The sequence below is a fragment of the Leuresthes tenuis genome, unplaced genomic scaffold, assembly GCF_036924035.1.
Source record: "Leuresthes tenuis unplaced genomic scaffold, fLeuTen1.0.hap1 SCAF_11, whole genome shotgun sequence".
In the NCBI taxonomy this organism is placed as follows: Eukaryota; Metazoa; Chordata; class Actinopteri; order Atheriniformes; family Atherinopsidae; genus Leuresthes; species Leuresthes tenuis.
The window spans coordinates 6,421,435-6,434,420 of NW_027325365.1; the positions used below are offsets into that span (position 1 = coordinate 6,421,435).

Sequence of the window (12,986 nt, forward strand, 5' to 3'; positions counted from 1 at the left end):
CACAGACACAAGAATAGTGCACAGCGCCAACAAACATCAATACGGATGAAAATGCTTGAGCAACAACAAGATGCATGAATGACAAAGCAGGGAAACAGAAGCATCTACTAGACCCATGAGAAATTAAAGTCAAAAGGAAAGAAGATGCAGGTTCTGGCTTTGACCCACTAACACTATTTTTTCCCATCTAGCCTGTGTTTCAAACTGCTGTGCTAATTAGACCAATAAACGATCAACTCGACACACTTCCTCCTGCTCGGTAGCAGGAAGCTTTATCAATACTGGATTTCATCAGATATTGTTCAGTTTATGAATGTTCTCCATAATGCTGCTTTTCTTTTCGCACTGTCATCGAATATATCTTCACCTGTTGCTTGCTAATCTGATGAAAGTAATCACACGGACTGAGATGCTGCACATTAAGGACGGACTTTAAGAACACACCACTGATTCGACCATATGCTGAGATACTAACATATATAGACATATACTGTATATATATATATAAATTTATACACACACACACATGCACACACACAAATACACTCTGTACAGTGTATGAATATATATGTGTGACAAATTATATCACACACATATATATATATATATATATTCATACACTGTACAGAGCGTATGACAAACTACTTAACCAGCAGTACAATTTAATGGTGTAGCACACTGACTTTTGATTCAAATGTTAACCTTTAATAGTAATTTGATAGTTTTAAATTCCCCAACATTGAAAAATTGTTAAAACATTCATTGAAAAAGCGCTTGACTACAGAATTATTAGATATAATATTATAATATTGCAAACATGCTGTAACTTTAACTCCAATACATACAAATTTCTATATATCTCATTGGTTGAGCAGTGCACCTACTGACAGAGGTTACCGTGCCCTCTTATGTTAAAGCACGCTCTGGCTCATCTCATAAATCAAGAAAGATCAATAGTGAATGTAACTCCACCGTATGACAAATTAGCCTGATGTTCTACTGCTGAATTTACTTGGTAATCATCTAATCTAAACCAAAATTTCCTTACTGCTGAATTAAAGATGCAGTCTGAAAGTGCACATCTATGCCGATACTGTATAAAGAATCCCTGAATCCAGATCCAAATCATCTCTACACCAGGTCATACCCCACCTCTGGTGAACTTTTGATTCAAATCCATCCATAACTTTCTGAGTAACAATGGCAAGAAACATAAAACCAGACAATCAAACAAACTAAATCAACCATATCACCTCCTCGGCACATGTAAAAATTCTCTCTTTGAACACTAGTGGTCAGAATCAGCCACACTACAGTTCTCTGTAAAGTGTCTTTGCTCTGTGACACTTCAGCAATGCAGATACAGGGTTACATGCATGTGCATGCATGCACAGCAAGTAGCTAAATGTGAATAAAGAATATGTAAATTAAAACAGTCTGCAGTTCATCATTATTCAGAAAAATTTAGTTCAGTTCATCTACCAGAAAAACTACATCAGAGTCAAACAGCTGATCAGCAAAATGATGAAACACACAGAAACCAGTACAAAGCAGAGTCTGGCTGCTGGTGAAATTCACCTCAAGAACAGTCATCTTCCCGAAGTTCACTTCATCCTTTGTGGAAACTACAGCAGGAGTTTCTATGAGCTAAGCAGCACGCAACAATGACAATCAACTTTAAAGGACTAAAGTAAATCTCTTTCGAAAAGCTTTGACTGTGTGGAAAAGAAGATAATTTATTGGAGAAATTTTGTTTTCTCTGAAAAAACAAATCCGTTAATCAGTAGTCTATCATTACATTTAAGTAAAGGTTCAGTTTTAAGCTATATTTTTTAAAGCCATATTTCACAAGTTGCCATGAAATTTGACATTTTTGCCCCTTTTAGGACAAAATAACGAAATAACTTTGATGAGTGTTAGTAAAAGAGAATTCTCTTAACCACATCATTGGGTGAAAATCTTCCAATCTTCAAATATAATCTGTTCAATCATTATTTAATCCAGCAAAATGAATGACATTCCTATCATGTCATTTAACAACTATGACAACTGAGCATTTTTCATGAGAGCATTGTGATGTTAGCGGCTAACTAGAAACAGAGATCCTCAAAGAGCTGCCACTGTAGCTGTATGTATTTAACCCTCACCCCAATTTTTGATTAACCAATTAATTGTCCTAGTAAAAAGTCCTAGTCATGGTCTTTTATTTTAAAAAAGAGTTTTCATGTATTTTGTTTCATGTGTCCCGCTACTGTACATAACCTATTTTTACACATTGCAAGTTTTCAGTGTGTCACTCAAAGCTCCTCAACAGAACACGATTTCAACCTGTGACCTCTCTGTTTCAGGACGGACTCCCTAACCACGTCGGACAGGGAGAACAACAGGACATAAAGCAACTACAGGCGCGTCTGTCTTCTCTGTTATCTGAGCGACAGAGCAGCCTGGAAGGAACCATGGGAAAGGGCCAGGAAAAAGGTGGGTCTATTGTCCGAGCATCCTGCTGGATGTGACTGACGCTGGCAATTTGACCACAAGTCCTTTTTTTATTTTTCTCTTCATTTGATTTTCTGGGAACATCCTCTCAGAGCCTCATACATGTAGTAGGACATTACTGGAGACTATTGTGTGAGGCATGAACAGACATGCTGAAAGAAGTGTCTGTAGAACAGTAGAATATTCACCCTAAACATGCATCTGTATATAATTATCAAATTAATATTTGTAGATGTGTTAAACCTCGTTAAAGGCATCTTAATTATCACAGTAAAAAAATAATTATTGGTCCCATGAATATTTTAATTTATGATATAAGCAAAACTACAATGCAATGAGTTACAGCACTGGAATTAACACAATAATACATTTAATTTTAATGGAATGAAATTACTTCTACCAACACCACCTCTAAAATGATAACCAAAAAATACGTGCTTTTTGATTTGACAGTGGAGGGAGAAACAAATCTTACATCAAAGATGACAAACATTAGATTTCTCAAGATTTGCTCTGAGATGACACAGTTGTGTCGTGATTCTGTGGATTCTGCTCCACGTTTTAAGTTTTCTAAAACGTTTGCTGAGTAACTGGTTCTGTTAAGAAGTCTATGATGTTGGAAATGAGAATTCAGAAGGCTGTGAAGTTTCTGAAAGACATCCAGGAAGTGAGTTGAAAGGTCTGTTTTGAGTTTTGATTTTAATATCGGGAATTTTTAAGGTTTCATTTCATGTTTTTTGCCTGATTTTCAGGTCACTTGTGGTCGACTTTTCTACTAGTTCAATCTTTCCTTTTTTTTCCCCACTCGGGGGCAGCAGAAACAATCTCTGAAAAGGATTTTTTTTTTTTCTGGAAATGCGTTTATGCAAAGTACTTATGAGTAGTGAGTGTCTTCTCCACAGAGGACGATGGTCAGAGTGCTTGCAGAAAGGTGTCAGCAATTTTGTAGCAGTGAGATTTTTACCATCTAAAACAAATCATACCTCCAAAATGTTATGGCATTTCGATCAAACACTATATTCTAGAATTTTGTACCGTATCATTTTTTCAGTAGAAACTTAGCTATGTCAGCAATGGTGTTCTGCACTTAAAGAAGCATACCATCAAAGTAAAACAAATATCTGATGCAAAGTTTGGTGGTATAAAATTCTCTAAATTAAGTATTTGTTCAAACCACAAAAAAAAAAAAAAAATTGAAATTCAAGTTCTAGATGCCAGAAAAATTGCTTTCCTGATGAGTAGCTGTTAACCGTTTAAGTTGATTCAAACTTAAAATAAACTTAAAATCTTTTGAATTTGGCAAGAGATACCTAATTACATATTAAACACTGTCATTTAATTTTAGGTCTCCTGTTGGCCACCTGATGAGTCCAACATTTAGCCTTATTTAGATAATTTTTTGGTCAATACCAAATTTTAAGAGAAATATCAAGCACTAACGGTTCATCCTCTTCTTTATAAATTTAACTGTCCGTTGTTTAGTGCTGAGCAGGTTGTGTCTTTCTGGACAAAAACTACATTATGAGAAAGGTAGGAGCGAACCAACACCAGTAGAGTTGGAAGTTAAATAGCTATTCGATGATCTCACACTCACCTGCTGGGTTTCCGTTGCCATTTTTTGACTCGCATTTTTAATTTATGAATTTTAAAAAAAATCCCTATCTTTTACTTTTTTTTAGTTTACACACTTGCTTGAGGTAGTTTTTGCTTGTTTTGAAAAAGAATTGTGTCAGACATTGCAAAGCTTATAATAACATGATGAACCAGCTATTTTCGGGTTTGAGCCAGCAAACAATAAACTCATGACAGACCGTGTCTGCCCTGATAGAATATTTCAGATATTTTCATACATGAAAATAATTCCTGAGAGAGAGCTCTGAAAGTTTTCCTCTTGTGAATGTCTAACACTGTTGTTTGGGTATTTTTCCTCCTTGAGCTTTGTTTCCAAGGAGGACAACTACTTCTTCTACTTAATTTCAATAACTAGCAACATAGCCAATACCGCCACCTTCTGCTGACACAACCTACTTTATTTTCTTCAAACCAGTCAAAGGAAACACGTCTGACTGACGTTTATTTAATCTTATTAATTAACTAATTTATCTATTCAATATTTATTCAACTAGTTTTTATCTTCGCTGCTTTTTCAAAAGATAACTTCTGGTTTGCTTTGCTAGGAAACAGACACCAAGCTCATGTAGAGCAGCAGATTAATGACTTCTTTCAAATATAGTTAATTTTTATTTTAGTTCCTTAATTTAAGATTTCAACAAACAAAGATATTTAAATATCTTTCACTGTAGTCTGTATTTACACACATTTATTATTCTGATCCATATCTGAGGCTAAGAGTTGCTTATCCATCCTTATTCTTACTATGGGAGTAAATTGAATTTTGGCATCTTTTTCTTATTGTGATTTCACACCAAAGACCAGCTTTCTGAGGAATATGATAAACAGGTACAAGGTATTCAGCTCTGATCACAGCTTTATGTGGATAAGGTTACTTTGTCCCTACAAAATATCAGCCTGTCTGCTCACCTTTTAGCTGTATTATTCTTTAATTTAGCAAGGTGGATGTTGGCGGGGACTTAACGAAGGGAAGCGCGAGTTAATGGGATTCAGTCCTTTCAGTCGCTGGTAGAATTATGAAAATATAAAATGTCTTTGTTTTTAATGTGAGAGCAACGTTTTACAAGCCCACAAAAGCAGATGTCTGCTCTTTGTCAATAAGCCTTGAATTATAATAAGAGCACATATTAAAGATTTAGTGGATAGCAAAATAAATAATAATGCCGTTTTCTCAGTCAAGCCAAGTAAATAACAATGCTCAGGACATATTTAGATTATGTAGCCTCTTCTCTATTGTTTTGCAGTTTGATACATGGGAGGGAACATAAAAGCAGAGTAACGTAACTATTGTTTTTGTAACTACAATAAACGATAAAATGGTTAAAATCAACACCATCCAAACAACCCTAACATCATGTTAATTGATATCTCCAGCATTAGGCTGATTTTAACTGCGAAAAGGAAAAAATATGTAAACATTGGCAGTACAAGAAGAAGAGATATTGTCTGTCGAGCACACCTGCAGTGTGTTTCTAAAAATCAACATAAAAAGCTTTTCCTTCAGTTTACTTCATTTTAAAAAGTCACTAAAACTCAGTTGTGACACTTTTGAAGCTTAGGACTGATCTCTGCAGTGGCTTGTTTTCCCTGATGTAAGTTAAATCCAGCTGTAATAGTTCAAATAAGGGCAACATGATGTTCAACAGCTTTTTGGTAATTACTCTCAGCCAGTTTCACACACACACAGATAAAAATGAGTCTTTGTGACCAACCTCTTCTCTGTTTCATTGAGTTCTTATGTGTTAAAAAAAAAGCCAAAACTGGTCAGCAGTTCATGATCAGAAACTACGGTAATGTGGTGATGTGAGGCTGCTTTGCAAGATACAATACTACTGACAGGTAGACACAAAACCACACATCTCATTGAAATACATCACTTTGAAAGTTTTACTGGGTGGTATGAAATAGTAAAGAATTCATGGTCAGATACAGAAATTAGAATTTTTCTATTTTGTGACTGTTTCAGATTCTCTAGTGAAACCAGGCTGGAATAAAAGAAACATGTAGTGGACTTCATCTGTCACTATTTTCAAACTTTCTTAGCCCAGATGAAAATCAAAATAATCAGTATAGCCATTTTTAAAAGATTCCTACTAAAATAATCTCCTGTTGTGTTCCTGTTTGTTCTTCTTTAATCTCTTTTTATGAACCTAACAGCTCGGAGCCAACTTGACCTCTACACTATAAGCCTATTCATGTCAAACTGAAACGTTGTGCTGATGGGAAAAGATCCACTTTGCTCCTGACAGAAACAAGGGATTTTGCCATAATGAACACTCCAGTTCCTCCACTTCCACAGTGAAGCCAATGAGTCAGGTCTGCAGGCCCATTTGAATAATGAGAATGAGACTAACTATGTGCAATAGACGCAAGAATCCAATGAAAGGCCTGCCAATCATTGTCACTGATTGCATTTCTATCTGTGGAAGAAGAGTGTGACCATTAGAACCACTGTCAGCAGCAGAGGCAGCAGAAAGTCTTTTGAATGTAGCCCTGTGGGTATTATCATGGCGCCTCCATTAAAATGCTTTTGTTTTCCTCCTGTTTCACCCTCTGTGTTGTAGTTTTACTTACAGTGTTATTCTGTGTCCCGGCTCTCTGCCGCTGAATATTAATGTCCTCTATGCTAATAGCCCCGCACCAGCTGAGGTCGACCAAGCTCCTCCTCTGAATGTTAATCCATTTCCTCATTTGCATACACTTAAGTGTCAAATTCCCCCACAAATCATTGCAGCTGCCTCCGAACGCCGAGGTCTGTGGCCCCGGAGCGACAGCACAGAAACAATGTGGTCACACCGTATGCATGGCATCAAATCCACATCAAAGCCTGTTTAGATTGCTAGGTCAGAGCAGGTTCACGTTCACTAAAATGAAGGTAATGGGATAGCAGTCAGTCTGCCGCAGACATACAGCCGGGCAGGTAATAAGTATGAATGGAGCAGGTAATAAGGTTGGGATAGAAACAGACCCTGAGTCATCACAGGAGCATGAACTGTTTTAGCTGCAGCGCAGTTATCAGTTCAAAGGTGAACACTGATCCTGGACAAACACAAAGAACTGGTTGTATTGTTGGCTTTTATTCCTCTTTATTTTCATGACAGCCCACGACAGGTGAAAAGGTTGTTACTCAGAGAAGAAAAAAAAAATCCCTCTTCCTATTATAGAGTTTTACCTAGAAATGAAAGTACATGCATTATTGATTAGCCTAAAGCATAACACCATGCAACAATTTGTTTCATTATCGTAATTCTTTGATCAAAACTGCTATTTGTGACATCAGAAAATAAAATGAGAACTCTTTATTAACTAGTTAATTTAATAAATTATGTAGATTTACCTCTTCTCTTCATCTTACATAATAAGAAACAACATGATCTATTTCAAACATCACCTCAAGCTCAAGGGACTTGTTCAAAATTGCACCTCTCTGAATTTCTTTTTTACTGTCCTTGACTCATAAATATCATTCATTAACAATGAAAATTATCTGTTAACTGCATCAGCACTAACTGAGTTTCTTTCAAAATACAACATACATTTTAACCAAAATTTTCAGAAAATCTGTTTGCAGAGTTTTCAATGGTCATACATTTAGAAATAAGGCACATTTGCCCATAGGCAGCAGTAATTCTTAAGCCAGAGGTGCAGAAGAAGAGGCTGTAATGAGAAGACTTGACTATAAGTGCACCAGTCAGACAGTCAGTGAAGGAAAACAAAGTGTAAGTGAATTTATTTGATGACCACAGACAACGAAGGACAAATATTTTCAATAGTGCTCTCTTGAAAGATTTGTGGCAGCAATCCTGTTTGAATCTGTAAACCATGTAATTTATCAGCAACATCATTCATTGACTGAACTTGTACTCACTCACTTAATTGTAAGCATACTGTTAGAGAGAAATGCAAGTGTAAATTTTCCAAACTTCCCAACCAAGTGCCTAACTGAAAAAGTAAGCAACAGATGGATAATGTAGGTAATTGTTAGCTACAGGCTGGCATTACACCATATCCACCTACGAGTAGACATGATAGCCCAAGAAAACACTTAGTTTTATTTATTCTAAAGGTAAGACAGAAACCTTTAGATGTGAAACGCATAATAAAATAAACACTCTAATGCACTGAAGTTCACCCAAATTGACTCTTAACTGAGTATAATGGCACAGAAGTAACAGAGGGGTGCATTTTTCCCAGTTAAGTTTAGATCCTTGTCTTTTAAATGATTCAGGCGATGATAACAGATGCTACAAACACGATAAAAGTCTCTGCCCATACAACAACACTCATACAGACTATAGCTTCCTGTAAGTTTCCTCCAACAGTCCTGTTTCTGTCAGTGGAACAATTTCAAACAAAGGGCTAGCTTCAGTCAACTCCATCAGCACTTTTCTAAAAAGTGGTGTAACACCGAGCCTTAGTCAGTGCCCCCCGTTAAAAACCTACTTAAAACTACAGGAAAGCAAATCATACTGAGTCATTTTCCCTCAGCGGTCTGCCAGCAAGCCTGATGTTAAGTATGCTCAGAGCTATTCTTACACCCAACAAAGGCAGCCCTTTCACCATATTAAACATCTTTACTTGGGCAATAATTCTGACAAGACTTCTGTTTGCAAGTTTGAAATCCTTTTTGGCTGGATAAACAAAATATAGCAACAACCTCCATAAAACACTAAAATCCTACACGGGCACTCACTATTGGTCTGATTTAATGTTATTTCTATCTTCCTCTACATTGTAAAAGACAACAACTACGAGAGCTCCAGACCATTACTACGGTACATCTAAAGAGGGGTTTACCTCACAAGGGCAGGCCACAAGTACACTTCATATTGTTTTATCATGTTTATACTTTATGACTTTTATGAATATCTTGACATTTTCTTTAAAGACATGAGTTCAAATCGATGACATGTTACATAAATCTGCTTCATAAAGTAAAACATGATTTCTGTTTGGGAGCAGTAAAATCTGGTTAAATCCAGGAGATTTTCATGCTGTTCTTGTTTCTGTTATTTGTGTTTTATCATAGCTTATTCATAAGAGAGCTAAATAAAAGACCCCAAAAGAAAAAATATGGGTTACCATATTTTGCTTTTCTTGTATCTATCATCATGACTCTCTGAAAAGAAAAACAATGACATTTTTACACATGCATGGCTCATACACTATATCACTTATCTTCACAGGTGTTATAAGACTGCTTTATGTTGACATTGTGGCAAAGTAAAGAATTTACATTTTAATTTTTAGTATCAATCAAGTCAGAAGACAAGAAATAACATAGCTACAGAAAGAAGCTATGAACAGCATCGGAATCTCAAATGAGAATGTAAAGACTATAAAAAGGTTAACAACAAAACAAAGTTTTATAGATCTTCAACTAAAAACATTTTGATCAAATATTCCAATTTTACCAATTCAGCTGTTTTCTTCTTTTTTTTTCCACAGAGAAACATCTCAAATCTCCTGTTTTTTCTCCTGTCCCCACACTGATTGCAAATGTGCAATGACTTTTAAAGTTATCTAAGAAGAGATGGACTGAGCAGAAGCTCTGTGATAGAAGAGGCAGCAGAATGACCCCTCATGCACGCATCATCATCACGGGACCTGCAGCTAACCACGCTTCACAGGAAGTAAACAGCTCCAGCAAGTCTGCTTCACGAGGACGGTGTAATATTATTGCAGACTATTCCTTCTCTGTCTTCCTCCAAATAAATACAACAAAGATATGATCCTTGTTATAAGTAGCCCAGTAGAGGGACCTATTTTATTATCTTCTATTTCTTCACCATATGTGATAGGTTTTTATAAAATGACTTCTGTGGTTTTGCTTTCAAGAGGATAATTACCATATAATTTTGTTAAAAGCCTGAACTGAACTATATGGCACATCTGGATTCAAACAAACTGCAAAACTCGAGGCATTGATTTCCTTGTTATAAAACACAACTTCTTCCTCATTATATTCACTACCTGTATTCTAATCAAACAATAACCTCATCACTACGGAGCAGACATATGATACACTCTGAATGCTGAAGACAGACAGAAAGAGATGAAGAGGCAAAGGAAGAAGCTACACCAATAAGAGAAAAATACTAATTATATATTTTTATATTAATTATAAAATTATACAATTTTATAATTTAGGCTGAGAAGGTGAAAGTAATGGATTAAATTGCTTTGTATCTGTAACGATTTGTAAAGTTTGTGTGTGTGTGTGTGCACATGTATGAGAGATTGTGTGTGTTTGAAAATGTGCGTAGTGATTGCACTTGGTGTCTGGGTATGTGTGCTACAGGAGTTGAGGTCCACTGGGGCTCCATATGAATAATGCATCAGACCGAGGCCGCTGCATCTCAGCAACACTGCCTTGGTTGGTCTGCTTAAAGTTGCAAGTTCCTCCTTAGGAAAGTCAGCATCATTCTGCAAGCAGCTGCAGTAACACAGCTGGAGTCTGGCTTTAAAGATTTCCAAAATAATTGCAAAAACATTCACATGAGATCATTTAATGGACAAGATCAGCAGGAACGCCCCAGCTCTAAGTATCTCATGGGAATTGAGTCTATTTCGAACAGTTACAATAAGCTGATTTTTTAAGAGCAGTAAATATAAAGCTGACACAATTTGCTGATTCATCAGTTAACCAATTAATAGAGAATTATTCAATCAAATAACAGCTCATTTTATAATTAGTAGATACAATTCATTGGTTTCAGCTTCTCAGATGAAGAGGTTTTCAGGTTTTCTGTGAAAGAAAGCTGAATATCTTTGGGTTACATTCTGCAGCTTAGACAAAGCTGGACATTTTCACAAAATTAGAGTGAGGTCTGTGAGTTATCAATGTCAATTTTCAGGCATTCTAGAGACAAAGCAATTAATAAGCAAACTGATAAATATCAAAATAATAGCAGTTGAGCTGCAGTCTAAATGCTATAATATGCGTTTCTTTGCATTTTGCCTCTCTTTCTTCATCCAGAGAGATGTCAGAGGAACTTTTTATCTGCAGATTCACACATTTGTGATCACTGAGCAGCTGCTGAAAACAAATGCAATTCACATTGGGATCACCAAAGGTTCAGTATGGATGACACTGTACGACACACATGTTTAGCGCCCAATGAGTTATCAGCAAATTAACATGAAATTTAATTATCGTTATGCAATCATCAATTCGTAATCAGCACCACTTTCATTGAGCCATGGATCTCTGCCTTTACAGAAACTCTTCTCACAGTGGAAAAAAAACTCCACATTCTTATTTGGTTTCAGTTATTGCAGCTTTTTCATGGATCAAACAGTATGCAAATATGTAAAAACCAGGCAATATGTAAATATATGCAAATTAATTGCATGCATTGAAAAGACTACTTTGCCTCAGTCTGTACAGCCTACTCCAACAGTCTTTTAGACTTTTTTCTTCAGTTTTTAAATCCCAGTCTTTGTTGGGATTACAGACAATAACTTTCTCTCACAAAGACTTCTCATTATTCAATTGATGACTTAATCTTATTGTAGTGTGGTGTTTAGTATACAATTTGCAATCAAATTCTTTAAACAGATGTTTGCAAGAGTCAGTTGTCTAGTTTTCTTTATTTTTGACGAAGTCTTTCCCCCTTCAGGTGGCTCACAGGTGACACTCAAGCCACGGATTTCTAGTTGGTTAATTGACCACATGAAAGCACCTCTTCCACAAATCAACATTTTCTGAATCAAAATGTACATTTCAGGACTCTTTACAACAACAAATGACTTCAGAGGAAGATATGTCGTGCAGCGACACACCGGAGCCTGTTTACTTTCTCCTCAGGAATGTTTGGCACTTTGGCATCACATCCATGTCTCTTGCCTGACGGATCTTCATTGCTCATCTTCCTCTCTAGCCCCGCATCCCCCTCCCTCCCTCCTTCCCGCACCGGACCTCCCCGGCACGCGACCCTCCTCCCGATACTTCGACCTAAACGGGACCGTGAGGCGGAAACAGCTCACCTCTGTGCGCGCCTGCAGCCGCTTGTTCATCTCGTAGATCCGATACTCGGGCTGGACCATGTAGGGCGAGTGTCTCCTGTAGAAGGGTCCGAACGGAGAGGAGTAGAACGGGTCGTGGGTTGGGTTGGACATGGTGGCTCCTGGCAAGGCGCACGGCGCGATTTCAACATCCAGCGGGCACAGCAGCGCACATGGGAGTGCGATGCTCTCCGAAGACCCCCAGTTGGAAGCAGCCGCTGTCGAGGCTGAGCTGTACTCTGCAAGTTGGCCTGCCTAGTTCGCTGCTATAGCGTGGTGCTGGAGGAGGAGGAGGAGGGAGGGAGGAGGGAGGCAGAGAGGAAAGGGAGGGGGCGGAGAGGGGAAAGCGTGGGGAGAATTGAAGGGGGGAGGAGGGAAGTCGTTTCCTGTTCCCTCAAGACCTACACAGTTGTGCACTCTTTCAAAGTTCATTGTGTGTTGCATGCGTTTGTTTCTTTGTGTGTTTTCCTGTCGAAAGTAATAGATCGTTTTAGTTTACATACTCTGACACTGTTTCCATGAAAAAAGACCGTTTAACCTAATACTCAGTTTTGTATGAGGAAAAAACAAAAATCAAGAGATCTGTAATTATTTCTTTCCAAATTAGGATATCAGATACTGGTACAATGCCTGGACTGATTAAAATGCATCTAAGAATTCACGACCATCAGTTGTAAAGGTTGCTTCAAGTAAGCATTTAAAAGTCAAGAAAGCAGGAAATTAATTAATCTTTAAAATATTTACTGGTAAATTTACCATCTTTTAAACAATTCAAGCAACATTAGTTGAATTTATGAAGAGAAGAATGAGCACCGTGTCAATGTGCAGGCACCCCATGAAACCTTACAAAA

General features: G+C 37.2%; 1 protein-coding gene across 2 annotated transcripts in view; it reads right to left on the minus strand.

The window, feature by feature from the left end:
* ldb2a (LIM domain binding 2a) overlaps window positions 1-12,392 on the minus strand; it is an 86,861-nt gene extending 74,469 nt beyond the window's left edge. For both annotated transcript variants that reach the window (XM_072395219.1, XM_072395218.1), the window contains exon 1: window positions 12,118-12,392. In XM_072395219.1, the coding sequence (XP_072251320.1) occupies window positions 12,118-12,249 (132 nt within the window). In that variant the 5' untranslated portion in view covers window positions 12,250-12,392. The remainder of the gene's footprint in view (window positions 1-12,117) is intronic.
* Window positions 12,393-12,986: the final 594 nt, after the last annotated feature.